The sequence below is a fragment of the Canis lupus genome, chromosome X, assembly GCF_011100685.1.
Source record: "Canis lupus familiaris isolate Mischka breed German Shepherd chromosome X, alternate assembly UU_Cfam_GSD_1.0, whole genome shotgun sequence".
Taxonomy (NCBI): domain Eukaryota; kingdom Metazoa; phylum Chordata; class Mammalia; order Carnivora; family Canidae; genus Canis; species Canis lupus.
In genome coordinates, this window is record NC_049260.1 from 83,947,691 (window position 1) to 83,967,656 (window position 19,966).

At 39.5% G+C, this 19,966-nt stretch overlaps 1 protein-coding gene across 12 annotated transcripts in view; it reads left to right on the top strand.

The window, feature by feature from the left end:
• TMEM164 (transmembrane protein 164) overlaps positions 1–19,966 on the top strand; it is a 200,047-nt gene that overhangs the window by 112,352 nt on the left and 67,729 nt on the right. For 9 of the 12 annotated variants that reach the window (XM_038588068.1, XM_038588061.1, XM_038588066.1 and 6 more), the window contains one exon: positions 17,850–17,916. The exons of the other annotated variants lie outside the window; for them this stretch is intronic. In XM_038588068.1, the coding sequence (XP_038443996.1) occupies positions 17,857–17,916 (60 nt within the window). In that variant the 5' untranslated portion in view covers positions 17,850–17,856. The remainder of the gene's footprint in view (positions 1–17,849; positions 17,917–19,966) is intronic. 12 annotated transcript variants of the gene reach the window in all.

The following is a 19,966-nucleotide window of genomic DNA, read 5'->3' on the forward strand; positions in this document are numbered from 1 at the left end:
GTTAGCCAAGTGCTATTTTGAACCAGAAATTTGGTGTATATTTTGGTTTAGAGCAGAGGTTTGCAATCTTTTACTGCAAAGGGCCAGATAGTAAACTTTCTGAATGTTGACATGATCTGTGTTTTAATGGTGTCACTTTTTTGTAGCACAAAAGCACCATAGACAATACCTAAATGAATGGGGTTGGCTGTGTTCCAGTAAAATTTTATTTACAAAAACAGGACAACCAGATGAAAAAGTTCTGGAGCTGGATGATGGTGATGGTTGTATAGCAATGTGAATGGACTTAATGCCACTGAACTGTATACTTAAAAATGGTTATGATGGTACATTTTATGATATGTGTATTTTACCACACCAAAAAAGAAAAACCATCCCAGAATACAACAGGGTGGCCGTATTTTGCTGACCCCAAGTTTAGAGCAATTAAATCTAGGACATGGAAAGATAGGGAGCAAGGGAGGAAGAAATTAAATGGGTACAGCAGGACAGTGAGAAATACCTTAGAGTAGGCCAGGGTTCTGGATAACTGCAGTTCATCCTGGTGACATCATCCCATGGTCTTTAGGGATAGAGAGACACAGGGTTCATAGTAACACTTTTTTGGCATAAGGATTAGATCAGGGATTTTCTACTCCCGAGGCAATTTAACAGCCAGCCAGTCTTTTCTTGGTGACTGGCGATGCTCCCTGTAGATGATGGGGTCTCTTCCCAGGATTAGGAAAAAAAAAATCCTAGCTTTTTAGTTATTAACCATAACAGACTTGCTGGATAAGAAAGAGCAGCCACTACTCTGAGTCAGCTGGTTCTGCACCCCCTTGCCAAGATTCCTGTGCCACTAGGATTCACCTGTCAGCTGGAGACCTGGGTCCTTGGCATTGGGAATAGTGCTGTTCTCGGGACCCCACACTGCTTTTTGCTTTTCTCTCAGCAGTGTGGAGAGGATACTCCTGCTTTCCAGCTCTAGCCTTGGCCTCCCTCAGCTTGACTAAGACCTTGAACGGGCCCCATGTCCAACCGGAGTCTTCCATCTGCTCAGGGGAGCAGGTCTCTGGTGTGTTTAATGCTGTTCTTGGAGCAGAGTTTGCAAAAAGAGGTCCATGTATATTACTGCCGCCTCTCCCAGCATGCAGTGGTTTGGAGTTTCCTGGTCTCTGTTGGGCCTGTTATCCTGGCTGAAGGAGGGTGTTGTCACGATGTGGTGGCATGCACTCACTCCTCCTTCCCAGTCTCCATGGATCTCAGCACCACGGAGCACTCTAAGTGCAGTCAGCCTCTTAGTTTTCAGCTTACTTGTTGGCGTCTTGGCTGCTGTTTTTTTGTTTGTTTGTTTGTTTTTTAAGAGGGTGAAATTCTTGGTTTCACAAAGGACTGGGAGCCTCTTAGGGAAGCCAGCCTTTTGGAGAAACCTCCTCTGTCAGAGCTGGGGCTATTTTGAAGGACCAACTGAAGGAAAGGGAGTGGCTGTTAAGATTTCCCTGGCTTTGGGTTGTGATCAGACAGTTTAGCTGCCTTGTGAGCATCCATGGCTTAACCTGCCAGTTACCCAAGTGTGTGCCGCAGGGTTAGGGTATGCAGAGTGTGAGTGAGTCACTGAGCAGTGCAGACTGAATGGCTGAGACTCTTCCCCCACCCTGCCCAGTGAGAAAAGTGCATTGCAGAGAGCTAGTGCACTTCTTTTGCCTCAGGAGGTAGATGGTGGCCCTTCCCCTGTGAGCAAACAGAAACCCTTAAATCTGCTCATTTTCATGTCCACATGGAGAGGAGTGGATCTGTGATGCAAGTGGGATTATTTGGTCCTGAGTATCTGCTGAGTCAGTCTGGAGAGGATTTGGAAGGAGATGAGATGAAATTTCATCTGTGCTGCAGAGAGCAGGGGGTGTGATGCTGGCTGGAGAGAGGACTGTAGGCCTGGTGTGAGCCAAGGTAGGTGAGGGAAGCATGGGGGTGAGGGGAATGAGGACAGCTTGACATGTGATCTTGGTGTTGCAAGATTGATGCCCTGTTGGCCTTTGGGCCACATGATATTACAAGCATTTAGTAGCCCTGTGACCTTCTCTACTTCTAGATGCCACTTATTGTACTTTCAAATTTTGAAACAGCAGGACTTGGAGCAGGGAGACTTCCTCTTGCTAGGATTGTTCCCAGTTTAGGAGGGGGTCAGCACTCAGGTTGGACCTCTTGGGTCTTAATGTCTTGGAATGGCTTGACCATCTCAGCACCCCCTTTTCTGGTCTCAACCCAGCAACTGCTCTGGGACCCAAAAAAGAGCAGCCTTTTGGCACCTCCACCTCAGAGGTAGCTGCTTTCTGGCTTAGCTCTGGACACACTGCAAAGGGTGTTCAGGAGACTGTCTGACCCATGCAGCTTTATTAAGACTGTTCTTGGCAAGAGAGAAAGCCCTACATATGAATCCTGCAGGTTTAAAAGGGAGAGACACCAGGAACCTAGAAAAATCCATTGAATCCATTGTAAGTAAGTAGCAATTCAAGGGGACCAATTTCTTGTCTCATACAGAAGGCTGCTCTGGTGTCTGCTTTCCTAGGAGCCATTGACTGTCAGGTTGCGGACTTGCATCCATACATATTCTTTCTTAATGCTGAGAAGGGGGAAGATGCTTTCAGGTTGTTCACGGGCCTCTTCCCCTTGCATACACCAGAAGCTGCCTTCCTTCCAATGTGTGCATATTCAATTTTGTTCTCTCTTGGGAGCTTTGGCTGCTACAGTCCTGGTCCATATTTTCTGACTGAGTATTCTCACCGCCCCATACAAATCCTCTCCTGGAAATCACTCTGAGGGTTTCTGGAGCAGGGACTGCTTTATTTTATTTTATTTTATTTTATTTTATTTTATTTTATTTTATTTTATTTTATTTTATATTTTATTTTATTTTATTTTTTATTTATTTTATTTTATTTTATATTTTTTATTTTATTTATTTTATGTTATTTTATTTATTTTTATTTTATTTTTATATTTATATTTTATTTTATTTTATTATTTTATTTTATTTTATATTTTTTATTTTATTTTTTTATTTTATTTTATTTTATTTTATTTTATTTATTTTTATTTTGTTTTATTATTTTATTTTTTAATTTTCTTTCTCTTGGGCTGCTCTGCTTTAAACATGTGTTTGGATGTCTGTCATTTTCTGGTAAGAGGGATGCTGGAGATGCAGGCAACTTTTTTTCATCCGGGAAAGTGTGGAAAGCAGTATTCAGCAAAAGAATGGGGATTGATCATTTTGGGCCTCTTTTTACTTTGTCAGCCAACCCAGTCCTTACAAAAGCTGAGTGACATATCTACTATGCTATAGATCAGGCAAAAGCAATTTCAGAAAAAAAACCCAAAAGCAGTATAGCATAATAAATGAGGTTTAGGCAAGATCTGTAGGTGCTGTGTAGTGAGTATGAAGAGATAGAAATATTTTATTTTTATAAGAGTAATCCATGATCACTGGAAGAAAAACCTCAAACGTTACAGAAAGCAGTCACATAGAAAATTAGAGTACCTGTTCATTCCTCTGGTAATATGTTGGTATAATGTCTTCCCAGGCTTCTGTGTGTACATACCCATTTTTAAAAAAAACAAACTTGGGGTTATCTTCAAAGATATGATTTGTAATCTCTCTAAAGTTAATATGCCATGATTGTTTCCCCAGGTCATTAAGTGTTCTTCTGCACATGATTTCTTTTTTTAAATTTAAAATCAATTAACATAGAGTTTATTATTAGCTTTAGTGGTAGAGTTTAGTGATTCATCAGTTGCTTATCACACCCAGTGCTCATTACATCAAGTGCCCTCCATTGATTTCCTTTTTTTTTTTTTTTTTTTTTCCTCCATTGATTTCCAATGATGGCATAGTGTTTGATATTTTATCATTCAGATGAATGTAATATGATGTATTTAAACAGTGCCCTGTTATTTGACATTTGGTTTGATGGACAGATAATGTTTCAAAGGAACCTTACATGGTGCCGGGAATGTAGATGGCTTACATTGTATAGTTTTTCTTAAGACTTCTGAGCAAGGCTGAAAGTCTCAGCCTCCATTCCCTCATTGGTAAAAGAATGCTATCAATAGCATTGCGTCATGGTAACAGTTAGATGAGCTGCTCCATGTTCATTTCTTAGCATGAATCCTAACATAGACTAACTAATCAGGAAATGTTCATAATATGTAACCTGAGATTTGTCTTGATGCTTCACCATCTTGTATACTTACCTTGCTGTTAGAATTAGGGTCCCAGGGAGTGAAAATTGTTTTCATTCAAAGGAGCAGAATTTCAGAATGCAAACTGCTTTCAGATACGTGGCCCCTTTTATTAGTTGAGTGCCTTGCATACTGGGGCTTTGGCCAACTGTCTGGACTTCACATTAAAGGAAGTTCTGCAGCCTTTCCATTTGTGTGGTCACATTTGGTCTAGAGCAAGCTGGTGGGAAGCCACCAGTTACAATCAGTACTGTATTCTATCTTTAATAGTCTCTATTCTATCTTGGTGCCTACAAGCAAAGCAAGTCAAACCTTCTTCTTATACTTGTTTGTTTTTCTTTTCTTATTATTTTTTCTTTTCTGGTTTTTATCCTGAAAAAATTTCAGACATACAGAAAAGTGAGCAGGGCAACACATCAGACACTTGTATGATTTCTTCCTAGATTCAGCAATTTTTGTCCTGGTTTCTGATATGTGAGTTAAAAAATGTTCGATCCTGACTGCATTTACTACTGTATGACAGGATGTACTGCAGAGGCTCACACAGTGGGCAGAAAGTGCACACTCTCAAGCCAAGGACCAATGGAAAAGAGAAGGTCATAGTGGAAGGACCCTGGGCTCTGGGATAGTAGAAATAGATCTGTTTGTATAATATAAATTATGTAAAATAAATCTCAACATAGTTTCTGGCTGAAGGGAAAGAGTACATCCAGATGTCCATCAACATGACAATGTATAGAATGACTTCTGATATACAATTGAATAGTGTACAAGCAGTGAAAAACATGGAGTGACATATAGCAGCATGGATAATTAGAAGAAGCTGTGTAGAGTGAAAAATATAATTTGCAGAAGGATACAGAGAGAGTATATCATATATTTAATGGGATAACCAGGAAACAATGTTTATGGTTTGTAGATACATACAAATGTGATAAATCTATAAAATCATAGATAGGAAGGAATCCCACTATTTCCAAATTAAGATTTCCTCTTGTTAGGGAGTGGAGGGGATGGGTAGTGTTTAGGAAGGATACATAGGGCTTCAACTGAATCAATAATGCTCAAATTGATTAAAGCAGGGGCACAGAGGTTCTTACTCTTTGTATTTTTCTATATGCAAGAAAATTTTAATGTAGAAAACTAGAGTGAAGAAACATGTTTAAAAAATATTTAAAAAAGGCTTCTTAGAATTTTGGGTCATTTGTTTTGTGGTTGCTAAAGTTGAGACTAGAGGAGTTCAGTGTTTTGGTTTTCATATATATTTTTAAATTTAATTATCATGCTGTAAGATTGATTTTTTGGTATACAATTCTATGAGCTTTTTTCATTATGTGTGTCTCTATATAATATATATTTTATGTATATCTATTTAGAGTATAAATATGTATACTTATATTTTATTTATAGGTTATAGAAAATATATTTACATGTTTATATGTTATATATAAAGGGAAATAAAGGGTTTTATTTATTTATAGGTAATAGAAAATATATTTACATGTTTATATGTTCTATATATTTATATATACATATATAGATATTTATATAAAATATATATTATATGTATGCACAGATATATAAAAGCACCTTAGTCATTTTTTTTTCTCTGTGTGCCTTAGTCATTTTTAAGTGGAAAGTTGAGTAGTATTAAGGACACTCACACTGTTATACAACCATCATCATCATCATCCATCCCCAAAACTTTCATTTTGCAAAAACTGATATTCGATATCCATTAAACAGTGACTCCCATTCCCCATCCTCCAGCCCCTGGCAACCATCATTCTACATTCTGTCTCCATGATTTTGACTACTCTGGGTAGGTGATTCATATAAGTGAAATCATACAGTATTTGTCTTTTTGAGACTGGCTTCTTTCATTCAGCACAATGTCATCCTCAGGTTCATCCATGATGTAGCATGTGTAAGAACCTCATTCCTTTTTCAGGCTAAATAACGTGTGTATACCACATCTTGTTTATACATTCATCTGCTGATGGACACTTGGGTTGCTTCCATTTCTTAGCTGTTGTGAATCATGCTGCTGTGAAATGAGTGGACAAATAATCCTCAGAGACCCTGCTTTCAGTTCTTTTGGATATATATGCAAAAATGGGATTGCTGGATCATATGATACTTTCATTTTTAAATTTTTGAAGAACTGCCAAACTGTTTTACACAGCTGCTATACCATTTTACGTTCCCACCAACAGCATACAAGAGTTCCAATGTCTCTGCATCTTTGCCAACATTTGTTATTTTCTATGTGTTTTTTTTTTATAGTAGCCATACTAGTGGAGATAGTATCTAATTAGAGATACTATCTAATATCTAATTGGAGTATCTAATTGGAGATAGTATCTAATTTTGTTTTGCATTTCATTTTCTAATTTCCCATGTGATTCATTCTTTGATCCATTGGCTAAGAGTGTGTTATTTAGAATTTGTGAATTTTCCCATTTTACTTCCCTTACTTATTTGAGAGAGAGAGAGAGAGAAAGAGCAAGAGCACATGAGACGGGCAAAAGGAGAGGGAGAAGCAGACTCCCTGCTGAGCATAGACCTGATACAGGGCTTGATCCCAGGACCCTGAGATAACAACCTGAGCTAAAGGCAAATGCTTAACCAACTGAACCACCCGGGTGCCCCAATATTTACCTTGTTAAATCTATTGAGGCTTAATTTATGGCCTAATATATGGTCTATCCTGGAAAATGTCCCCTGGGCACTTGAGAGGAATGAATTCTATTGCTGCTGATTTAAGTGTTCTGTATATGTCTGTTAAATCTGGTTAGTTTAGTGTTGTTCAAGTCTTCCATTTCCTTACTTTCCTTCTTTCTGCTGTTCTAATATTGAGAGTGGAGTATTGAAGTTTCCAACTACTATTGTAGACTTGTCTATTTCTCCCATCAATTCTGTCCATTTTTGCTTAATATATGCTGATGGTCTGTTACTAAGTATGTAAATGTTTATAATTATTATATTCTTTTGTGGTATTGAGCCTTCATTAATAAATAATATGTCTCATAAACTGTTCTGATTTATAGTCTATTTTGTTTAATATTAGTATAACCACCCCTGTTCTGTTTTTGGTTACCATTTGCATGGAATATCTTTTTCCATCCTTTCACTTTCAACCTGTTTGTGTCTTTGACTCTAAAGTGAGTCCATTGTAGACAGCCTGAATTTGGATCATGGTTTTTATTCATTCAGCCAGTCTCTGTCTTTTAGTTGGACAGTTTTAATCCATTTACATTTAAAGTAATTACTGATAAGGAGGGAATTCTGTAATTTTGCTAATTGTTTTCCATACTTTATAATTTTTTGTTCCCCATTTCTTGCATTACTGTCTTTTGTGTTTGAGCTCTTTAGTAGTCGAACAATTTAATTTCCTTATCAATTCTGTTTGTGTATATTATTTATTTTCTATGTGGTTATCATGGGGATTACATTCAATGTTCTCAAGTTATAGCATTTTACCTTAAGTTTATATGAGCTGATTTTAAATGACATACAAAAAGCTACTCCTTTATAGTTTTATCTCTACCCCTTTCAGGTTTTGATGGCACAAAATTACATTTTTATGCAATGTATGCCCCAAAATGTAAAGTAATTATTTTCAAATGCATTAGTCTCTTAAATTATGTAGAAAACGAAGTGTGGAGTTAGAAATCTAAATTAGAGGGCAGCCCCGGTGGCGCAGTGGTTTAGCACTGCCTGTAGCCCCGGGTGTGATCCTGGACACCCAGGATCAAGTCCCACGTTGGGCTCCCTGCATGGAGCCTGCTTCTCCCTCTGCCTGCATCTCTGCACCTCTCTCTCTCTCTCTCTCTCTCTCTGAATAAATAAATAAATAAATAAATAAATAAATAAATAAACTAATTAATTAATTAATATTTAAAAAAGAAATCTAAATTACAATACTAGTCTTTATACGCTCTTTTTAAAATCATATTACTCTTTTAAATTATGTAGAAGACAAAACATGGGGTTATAAACTATTGTTACAGTAATACTAGCTGTTATAATTGCCCATATATTTACCTCTACCACCATCTCTTTATTTTTTTATATGGCTTCAAGTGATGGTCTGGTGTCCTTTTATTTCAACTTGCAGGCATCTTTTAGCATATCCCTAAACCCTGGCAACTGCTCATTAATTCTCCTTCACTGTAGTTTTGTTGTCTAGGGAATGTCCTCGAAATGGAACCCTGCAGTGTGTAACCTTTTGAGACTGGCTTTATTCACACAGCTTTAAGATTCATCCATGTTCTTGTATGTATGAGTTCATTCATTTTATAGCTGAGTATGTATATACCATATTTTATTTGTAATGTATATACTACAATTTGTCATCCATTCACCCCTTGGCATCTGGGCCAATTCCAGACTTCGGCTACTATGAATAGAGTTGCTGTGAACATCTATGTAAAGGTTTTTGTGTAAACATGTTTTCTTTAAACTAGGGTAATTATGTAGGAGCAGGATTATTGGATCAAATGATAAGCATTTTTTTAAAGATTTTATTTATTTATTCATGAGAGACACAGAGAGAGAGAGGCAAAGACACAGACAGAGGGAGAGGCAGGCTCCATGCAGGGAGCCCGATGCGGAACTCGGTCCCAGGACTCCAGGATCACACCTTTCCGCCCTGGGTGGAAACCACCAAGCCACCCAGAGATCCCCTGATAAGCATATTTTTAACTTTTTTTTAAAGATTTTATTTATTTATTCATGAGAGACAGAGAGAGAGAGAGAGAGAGAGAGAGAGAGAGAGAGAGAGGCAGAGACATAGGCAGAGGGAGAAGCAGGTTCCATGCAGGGAGCCTGATGTGGGACTTGATCCCGGGTCTCCAGGATCATGCCCTGGGCCCAAGGTAGGTGCCAAACCACTGAGCCACCCAGGGTTCCCCATATCTTTAACTTTTAAGGCTTTTTATAAACTTTAGAAGAAACTCCCCACCTGTTTTCCAAATTGTTTTTATGTTTCCACCAGCAATGGCTTATGAGAGTTTCCATTTCTCTATAGTCTCTCAACATTTGCTATTGTTAATATTTCTATTTTATCAATTTTCTTGTAGGTGGGGAGTTGTAGTTTGTTGTGGTTTTAGTTTGCATTTTCCTTAATGATTTGGAATATCATTTGATGTGCTTATTTGCCTTCCATATATCTTTATTTGATGAAGTGTTCATTCAAGTTTTCTAACCCATTTTTTAATTGGGTTGTTTTCTTATTATTGAGTGTATTCTTTATATACTCTTGATAAAAGTCCTTTGTTGGGTATGTTATTTGCATATGTTTTCTTCTATTCTGTAGCTTGTAGTTGTCATTTTTGTCAAATTGTCTGACACAGTGAAAATTTTAAATTTTGACTAAGTTCAGTTTATCATTTTTTGAATGTTTTCTGTTTTTGGTGTCCTGTTTAAGAACAACTTAACAGTCATTAAGATTTCTTGCTATGTTTTCTTGTAAAAGTGTTATAATTTTACATTTTCTATTTAGATTTATGACTTAAGTTTTATTTAAGTTGCAAGGTTTAGGTTAAGTGCATTTTTTTCTATATTTTATCCAATTACTGTAATACTGTTTATTGAAAAGACTATGGCTTTTCTCCACTGAGTTGCTTTTGCAGTATTGCAAAAAATCAAATTACTATATCACTCTGGGTCCATTTCTGGACTATTCTGTCTTATTGATTGAAGTCTTTTCTTGGACAGTATTATACTATTTTGGTTGCTATAGCTTTATAGCAAGCCTTAAGATCTGGTAATGTGATTCATCGTTCTTCTCCTTTTACAAAATTACTTTAGCTAGGCAGCCCTGATGGCTCAGTGGTTTGGCGCCGCCTTCGGCCCAGGGCCTGATCCCGGAGTCCCGGGATCGAGTCCCACATCGGGCTCCCTGCATGGAGCCTGCTTCTCCCTCTGCCTGTGTCTCTGTGCCTCTCTCTTTCTCTCTGTGTCTCTCATGAATAAATAAGTAAAATCTTAAAAAAAATTACTTTAGCTATTCTACTTTCTTTACCCTTCTATATACATTTTAGAGTTAGTTTATCTGTATCTGTAAAATATCCCGCTGGGATTTTGGTCAAAATTACATTGAATCTATAGATAGTTTCAGTGAGAATTGACATATTTGCTATGTTAATAAGCCTTTCAGTCTTTGAACATGGTATGTCTATTTATTTAGGTCCTCTTTGAATTTTTTTATGATCTTTTTACAGTTTTCAGCATACAGATTCTTGTATATATTTTCTTAGATTTATACTTAAGTGTTTTTGGTTTTGGGGGAGATATTGTAAATTATATATATTGGTTTCCAGGGGCACCTGGGTGGCTCAGTCAGTTAAGCATCCGACTCTTGATTTCAGTTCAGGTCATGATCTCAGGGTCCTGGAATTGAGCCCCACATCGGGCTCTGTGCTCAGTGTGGAGTCTGCTGAAGATTGTCTGTCTCTCCCTCTCCCTCTGCTCCTCTCCTTGCTTGTTTGCTCTTTTTCTCTCTCTTTCTCTCAAATAAATAAATATGATCTTTAAAAATTTTTTTCCAATTTTGCACTATTATTATATAGAAATATTATTGATGTTTATGTGTTGACCTTATAATCCAGCAACCTTGCTAAAATCACATGTCACTTCTAGGGTTTTTTTTTTTAGGCTTTTTGAGATTTTTTACACATATAATCATGTTCTTTGCAAATAGGGACAGTTTTATTTCTTCTTTTCCAATCCCTATTATTTTTGTTGCCCTATTGATTTTGAGAGAGGGCACACTTGTCTTGTTCCCAATGTTAGTGGGAGGAGCATTCAGTTTTCACCATTAATTATGATGTTGGGTATAGTATTTCTAAGATGTTCTTTATCAGGTTGAGGAAGTTCCCTACTATTCCTAATTTGTTGGTATTTTTTTTATCATAAGATGTTGAATTGTGGCAGATATCTTCTGTATCAATTGATATGATCGTGTAGTTTGTATTCTTTTTCACTGTTAACCTGGTAATATTTATTATACTGAATCAACCTTTCATTTACAGGACACAATCCACTTGGTCACAGGATATTATTCTTTTTTTTAAAAACATTTATTTATTTATTTATGATAGACAGAGAGAGAGAGAGAGAGAGAGAGAGAGAGGCAGAGACACAGGAGGAGGGAGAAGCAGGCTCCATGCCGGGAGCCCGATGCGGGACTCCATCCCGGGACTCCAGGATCGCGCCCTGGGCCAAAGGCAGGCGCCAAACCGCTGAGCCACCCAGGGATCCCCTGAGCCACCCAGGGATCCCCGATATTATTCTTTTTTTAAAAAAAATTAGGCTCCACATGTGGAGCCCAACTCAGGGCTTAAACTCATGACCCTGAGATCAAGACCTGAGATAAGATTAAGAGGCAGACACTTAACCCACTGAGCCACCCAGGTGCCCCCAGAATATTATTCTTTTCATATTGCTGCCTTACATTTGCTAAAATTATATTGATGAATTTTGTGACTGTGTTCATGAGGGATATCTAGTTAGTTTTGGTTTTCTTTTTCTTTCTTTTTTTGTACTTTATTTGTCTGGTTTTGTTATCTGCATAATAACAGCCTCGTAAGATGAGTTTAGAATTGTTTCCTTCTGTTTTATTTTCTGGACAAGATTGTATAAATATTTGGTAGACTTAATCTCAGACTCCATCTGAGTCTGGAGATTTCTTATTGAGAAAAGTTTAACTACAATTTCAATTTTTAAAAAAATGACGTTTGACATGCAATATATTAGTTTCAGGTATACAACATTATGATTTTGTATGTTTGTATATTCTGAAACATTCATCAAAATAAATCTAGTTAACATCCATTACCACACATAGTTAAAAAGTTTTTTTGTGATGATGACTTCTAAGATCTGCTCTCTTAGCAACTTTCTTTTTTTTTTTTTAGAAATTTCTTTTTTTAAAAGATTTTATTTATTTATTCATGAGAGACACAGAGGGAGGGAGAGGGAGAGAGAGAGAGAGGCAGAGGCAGAGACACCAGCAAAGGGATAAGCAGGCTTCATGCAGGGAGCCTGACGTGGGATGTGATCCCAGGTCTCCAGGATCACACCCCGGGCCGAAGGCAGTGCTAAACTGCTGAGCCACCCGGGGCTGCCCAGCAACTTTCAAATATACAATACAGTGTTATTAATTATAGTCACCATGCTGTCTGTTACACCCCCATCACTTATTTTATCAGATAACTGGAGGTTTGTACCTTTCGACTACCTTCACCCATTTTGTCCACCCTGACTCTCTGACTCTAGCAACCAACTGCCAGTCTTGTTCTCTGTATCTGTGTGCTTAGTTTTTGTTTATTTTTGGTTTTTATGTTCCATATATAGGTGAAATTGTATGACGTTTGTCTTTCTTAGTCTGACTTATCTCCCTTAGCATAATTTCCTCAAGGGCCATTGATGTTTTTGCAAATGGCAAGATTTCCTTTTTTATGGCTGAATAGTAGTCCATTGTATGTGTATTCAATTTCTTTAATAGGACTGTTTAGGTTATCAGTTTCATCTTGGGTGAGTTTGGTAATTTGTGGTCTTAGAGGAAATTCTCTATTTTATCTAAGTTGTCAAATTTCTGTGCATAGAATTGTTCCTGGTTTCTCCTTGTTATTTCTTTAATTCGGAGGGAGGGTTCCTATAGTGATAACCCTGCTGTCCTTCCTGGTGTTGGTTAGTCCTGTCTTCTCTCTTTTTGTCCATGTCATTCTTCCTAGAAGCTTACAAATGGTATTGACTTTTTCAAAGGTAGGCTTTTAGTTTCATTGTTTTTTCTCTATTGTTTTGGTTTTTACTTCCATTGATTATTGCTCCCACTAGTGTTTTATTCCTTCTGCTTGCTTTTGGCTTATTTTGCTCTTATTTTCTGGATTTTGAAGGCAGAAGCTTAGATTACTGAGTTGAGATGATTCTTTTTTTTTTCCCAGTCTATAAATTTTATGGTATAAGCATCTGACATTTTGATATTGTTGTATTTTTATTTTTATTTATTTTTTTAAAAGATTTTATTAGAGAGCACAAGTGGGATGAGGGGCAGAGAGAGAAGCAGACACACCGCTGAGCAGGGAGTCTGATGCAGGGCTTGGTCCTGGGACTCCTGGGATTGTGACCTGAGCAAAAGGCAGATGCTTAACTGACTGAGCACTCAGGTGCCCCTATTTTTGTCAGTTCAAAGTATTTCATAATTTCCTTTGAGAATCCTCTCTATGAATTTACCTTTCCAGTCACTTACAGAACTTGCCATCTGTTCCATATTTTTTGGTTCTTGGTTGTCAAGTGCATTAAATTGGAATAGAAGTCATCTTGTGAAGGTTTTTAATATCTTCACTTGTTGTTATGAATGGTAATGTGATATTCATTCACATGGCTTTATTAAGGATAATAATAACTGCCATGTATTGTGTGCTAACTATGTCTTAAGCACTAAGTTGGTCAGTTTATATGGCCTTATTAAATTCTCAATAAGCTTAAAAAAACATTCTCAATAAACTTTTCAGGGCAGCCTGGGTGGTTCAGTGGTTTAGCGCCACCTTTGGCCCAGGGCATGATCCTGGAGACCCGGGATCGAGTCCCACATCAGGCTCCCTGCATGGAGCCTGCTTCTCCCTCTGCCCCCCCCCCCGCCATCTCTCATGAATAAATAAATAAAATATTTAAAAACAAAACAAAAACTTTTCAGCAAGGTATGGTTATTAGGCCAGTTTTATGATTGAGGAAACTAACTCACGTATTTTAAGTCACTTGTCCAGAGTCACTCAGCCAGTATGTGGTAGATCTGGAATTTGAGTGTAGGTTTGTTGCCACACCCTGATTTCTTCACCATTATGCTACATTTCCTTTCATTAGTTCATTTCTCTCTTTGTCAGTAAGATTGTTACTTTCTTGAAGGCAGATACTGTGTCTTACACTGATCACCTTTCCCCTACAGCACCTATGTTAGACACGAAGTAATAGATGGATTTATGTTTGTGGAACTCGATTTAATGACCTGAACTGACCTGGAAGAGAATTAAATCTATGACATTTGCCATACTGCCCCAGTTTCTTACCAACTTAGCTAATTTAGCTCAGTATCCTACACAGAAACAAAGCTGACAGAATATTTGTGACAATAGTAATGGCCAGGACTTTGAGCTGTCAAGGAAATTTATAGCTAAGTGAATAGAAGTCCATCTCCAGCTTGTGATGTTTGGTTCTGGCCTTCAGTCTGTCTGTCCTTTTGCTTTCTATGGACCTCCTTTTCCTACTCTGAATTTTTTTTACAGTTTGACTCTGTCACATGATTTCCTTTTTTGCCCCTCCCCACCCTTTACATCTTGAAGGTTTAGGCAAGCTCTTCACCATTTATGTATGAAACACATATGTGAGTCTTTATATACCATGTGCTCTTCTAAGCACTTTATAGATATTAACTCCTTATAACAATACTACCAGTTACCTACTGCTGTTCCCATTGTACAGGTGAGGGAACTCTCACAGGACTTCCTAGTGGCCTATTATCTGGTTCCCATACACAATAGAAATCTGAATGGCAGGCTGGAGGTGGCTATAAAGTGAAAACAAAATCCTTGGCCTTTCATATGGCCAGTCACTTACCTCTTGGGCTGTGCTTAGGGTCTATAGAGGGCAGGGCAGGTATATAATTAGGACAGTTTTGCCATAAAATACCCAAGGGGTTCTATTGCTCTTAGGCATGACCCTCTCCCAATAGGCAGTCTAGAGTCCTTTCTTACCTGGCCTATGGTCTGACTCTCATTCTCTCTCTCTGTTTCTATCTCTGTCTCTCTGTCTCTGTCTCTCTTTCACACACACACATACATACACACAGAACATGTATAATGTTCAAGGTCTGTGTCTTGGATTAAAGCAGTGTATAGTGGGAAAAGCACAGTCTTGAAAACTGGCAAGACCTGAGTGTGACTTCTCCTCTGACTCTTGTTGTCTATGTGATTTGTGGCAAGTCATGTAATCACTCAGTGTTTTGGTTTTCTCAGCTGTGAAATTAAAGAAGATAATAATGATTATAATAAAAACCAAAGGATAAATCAGATGATGCATTTGCTTACTTAACACAGTGATTGGCATATAGAAATGCGCTATACATGTTTGATTGTTTTGTAGTTATTAATACATAAGACCTTTATGTCTATTAGGGATAATCCACTCTTTGACATATATGTAGCTGGCAGTACAGGCTTGTCTTTATCTGGGAATTTCTTAGTTGTTTTGAATCTTGATATTGGTTTTATCTTCTGTATTTTTGGCCTTTCATGGGCCCTTGGGATCAATTAGATCCATCATCCTCATGATTTAACTTTTGGCGCCCAGATATCTAATTGGCTTTGTATAAATGCCAGCATTCTTTTAAGGCTAGTGGCAAAGTCTGGCACCAGAGTCCAGCTTTATCTGGACTGTTAATGTGATATTTTCCTCTCCCAGGATGAATGTTTATGTTGTGGCTGAACAAGAATGTTTATGCCAGGGGCCTCCCATGGGACAGTTGGCTCTTCTAGTTAGCAGTTAGTACCTGCTCTAGGCACTTGAGACTTGAGTAAAAGTTTTCAGCAGCTTCTCAGAGCATGGAGTGCCCCCCTTGAATGACCCTGTTATAGAAGCATGGTAACTTGGCCAGCCCTGGTAGGCAGGAGTGACACTGCATTGGTCCTGGAAGACCATGATGGCTTGGAGTGGCCTCCAAGCCTTCTCCCCTTGGTCACCCCCCTGAAAGTATATTAAGCCTAGGCCAGGGAATGAATAAGGTGGTAGAGAGGTCTCTGAAACCCAAAGGGAGGAAACAGGAGCCTCTGACTTCCCACCTGAGGTCACATTTGTGAGGGAAGGTGGCCAGGGTGTGTGTGTTGGGGGGTGGGCATGGCTCTGGTATCAGGCAGTGAGAGGGCTATAAGAATTTGGGATCTGAAGTTAAATAAACCTGGTTTGAATCTTGGCTCTTTTTCTTTTCTTTTTTGTTTTGGTAAATATTTTATTTATTTATTCATGAGAGACAAGAGAGAGGGAGCAGTAGGCTCCCCATAGGGAACCTGATGCAGGGCTCCATCCCCGGACCCTGAGATCATGCCCTGAGCCAAAAGCAGACACTCAACTACTGAGCCACCCAGGTGTCCCTGAATCTTGGCTCTTCTATCTCATGCATGACATGAACCAGGCCACTTTGCTTCTCTAAACTCTCATTGACAAATGGGAAATGTAATTGTACCTGTCTCAGAAGATAGCTATAAAAATTAAGTAAGAGAATTTATGTAAAGCAGTTAATTAGATAACTTGCCTCAATTATGTTAAGTGCACATTATCACCATCCTTGTGGCATTGGTAAAAATGAGCAATGGTAATAAACAGACTGCGGGAGATGAGAAACATCTTTGGGGCTTCTGGGCTGTTCTCATGGGTCTCCTGGTAATGTCTCTTGGTCTTAAGCAAACATCTGTGAGCTTTGAGAGAATGCCTAGAGTTCTTGAGGGTTTTCAGAGTAAGGACTGCTTTCCTGTTTGGGGCATGGGAGAAATGCTGGTATTGCAGGGATACTGTGTCGGTGTGTGTATGAGTGTGTAAGTGTGTGTGTGTGTGTGTGTGTGTGTGAGAGAGAGAGAGAGAGAGAGAGAGAGAGAGTCAACTCAGCGGTGGTTATACCTGCTTTTCTTCAGGAGGAAGACTGTCATTCTTTGCTTCTCCCTCAGTTATAATAAAGGATCATTTGCCTTGATGATGAAAGAAGTTGCTTCAGTCCATCCTCAGGGCTCTCTCAGGCAGAATTAGTTCCTGACTTGATTGTTCTTGACTTATAAAGGGTTTCTAGAGCATGTTTCAACAAGTCTGGTATTAGGAAATGATCCTTACCTGATGCTAGAGACCAGTGGTTTTCTTCTTTTCTCCACCACCGCCCCCTTTCTTTTTTCTCTTTTGTTTTGCTTTGAAGTCTCCAAAACCCAATCCATAAAATCAAATCCATAAAATCAAAGCAAGCTTGGAAGGCTGCCACTTCTGCTGTCCCCACCTCCTGCCACAGCCCTGAAGATGCTTCTAAGAAAGTTGGGGAGCACAGTTGACAAAAACACTGCAGTCAGCTGGCTGGTTCCACTCACCTTTCGATGCCTAGGACAGCGGCTTGAGTGAAGGGATGGGCCATGGGCCATGTAAACAAACAGCCCCATTCTCAGAAACGAGTACTCCTGTACTCCTGACGCCATACCAGGGCACCTGCTTGGGGCAGCCCCTCTTTTCACCTGTTGCCTGAGCCGCCATGGCCCGTGCCATAATTGGGGCTGCCCACATAGTTAGGCAGCCCAGAGCTCATTATGTAATCAAGCTTTGTAGCCAGCTCAGGTCCGGGGAGCACTTGGGGGGATGTGTGGAGGCAGGGGTCAGAACATCTCAGTAGCGCTGAATGCACTGCTTCAAATCGACTAGGTGTGTGCACCAGCTCCGGGGCCAGTTTACTTGGAGACCCACTTGATTGCACATCCTCCCATGTGGCATGGCGTAACTTGACACGGGTTTTTGCCTGCCTTTGCAACAGAGTCTGAGTACAACCTGGACTTTATCTTTTTTTTTTCTTTCTTTCTTTCTCTCTCTCTCTCTCTCTCTCCCTCCAGGCTCCAGATGCACATGCTGAATGGAGCCCTTCTGGCCCTGCTGTTTCCTGTGGTAAATACCCGGCTGGTAAGTTGCCTCTTGTAGGAACCGACTACCAACATACAAAACTGTTTTGGCTCACTCCCTCATTACCCAGGGCTTGCTCTCATCCTTAGCTCGTGTGCCCATGTGACCTTTAAGATACATGTATTTTTTTTAAAGATTTAATTTATTTATTCATGAGAGACACAGAGAGGCAGAGACACAGGCAGGGGAGCTTGATGTGGGACTCGATCCCAGGACCCTGGGATCATGCCCTGAGCTGAAGGCAGATGCTCAACCGCTGAGCCACCCAGGTGTCCCATAAATATGTCTGTCTGTCTGTCTGTATTTATTTATTTATTTATAAAAAATTTTATTTATTTATTAATGAGAGAGAGAGCGTGCAGCAGAGGGAGAAGCAGGCTCCATGCAGGGAGCCTGACATGGGACTCGATCCCGGGTCTCCAGGATCAGGCCCTAGGCTGAAAGCGGCGCTAAACCGCTGAGCCACCTGGGCTGCCACAGTATGTCTATATTTAATATTGAGGTTTGACATAGGCCTCCTTGGATGCAGGGGAGCTTGGTAGGTAAGGGTGGGAGTATTTGATGGAATTCTGGGGCTGCATTTAAGAGCCTAGGCCAGATGCGGGATAGACCGAAAAATCAACAGAAGCTCTTGAGAGGTTTGGCAGTGAGAAGGGGGACTGGGAACCCCACTTATTAGAGGTTTCCAGGTGTTCAAAGGGGCTCTAGTTTGGATTCAGCCACACTGGCCCAGAATAATCTGGGGGGGAGCCTCCAAACCTGTCTGCTTTGCCAAGAGCCCTATTGGGCAAGAATTAGATTCTTTCCCCCTCCCATTCACTCAAACTTACAGGGCAGTCTGGGCCACCCTACCCCCGGTGGCTAGCCAGGACAGTTCCACTGTAGCAGTGGGTTGAGTGATAAACGAGCATAGAGAGAATAAGAAAGAGCTATAGGGGTTGGCGTGGCAGGGCCCTGTCCTCAGACTCTGTCATGTGGGACTGTCGAGGGATTAGCCAGCCATGTTAGAAAGCCCAGGAAAAAAAATCACTTGTAAAATCCTTGTACTGCTTTCTAGTTTCATGACTTAAATTGGCCTCATGCATGAAATATCATAGTTTAAATCTCAAAATGATCATCTTTCCTCTTTGGATGGCATTTTATAGTTTACAAAGTCTTTTCACATGATAGCTGTGTGAGGAAGATAAGGGCAAGTATCATAGCCTCTTGTTACAGAGGAATAAACTGACGTTCAGGAAGTCACACAAGTTCTAAGTGGCAGAGTTAGGAACGGAGAAGCCTTTAGATCCTACAAGCACAGTTATGCTTCATTCTTGCCAAAGATGTAGTCACATGCTCCCCACAAATACTCATGTATACCCTTATGTTTGTTAAATGTTTCTAGGTGCATGTTGTACATCAATAGAAATTAAAAGAAAAAGCATTCATCTAAAGCAGTGATTCTGAACCCAGGCTCAAAATTTTGCTCCAGGCTCACCTAGAGATACTTAAAAACAAACAAACAAACAAATAAACCAATGAGCAACAATAGTGAAAAACAAACCCCAAAACACTGATGCCCTGGTGTCACCCTTGGAGTATCTGAGATCTTGATCTGTGACACAGCCTGGGCATAGTGTTTTTATTTTTATTTATTTATTTTTAAAGATTTTATTTACTTATTCATGAGAGACACCCAGAGAGAGGGGCAGAGACACAGGCAGAGGGAGAAGCAGGCTCCCTGAGGGGAGACTGATGCGGGACTCAATCCCAGAACCCTGGGATCATGACGAGCCAAAGGCAGATGCTCAACCACTGGGCATAGGGTTTTTAAAAATGTTTCTGATGTGGAACTGCAGTTGAGCACCACTGATTCTGTGCAGTGGCTCTCAAACTTAATGTCTGTCCATCCATAGCAGTCACCCAAGGAAATGGCTAAGAAATGAAGCTTGCCAGACCTCATCAGAAGGTCTGATTAAGAGGATCTGGGAAGATACCAGGAAATGAGCATGGTAATAAGTTCCCATGTCATGGTGACTGCTTGGGGTCCTCAGACTGCTCTTAGAGAATC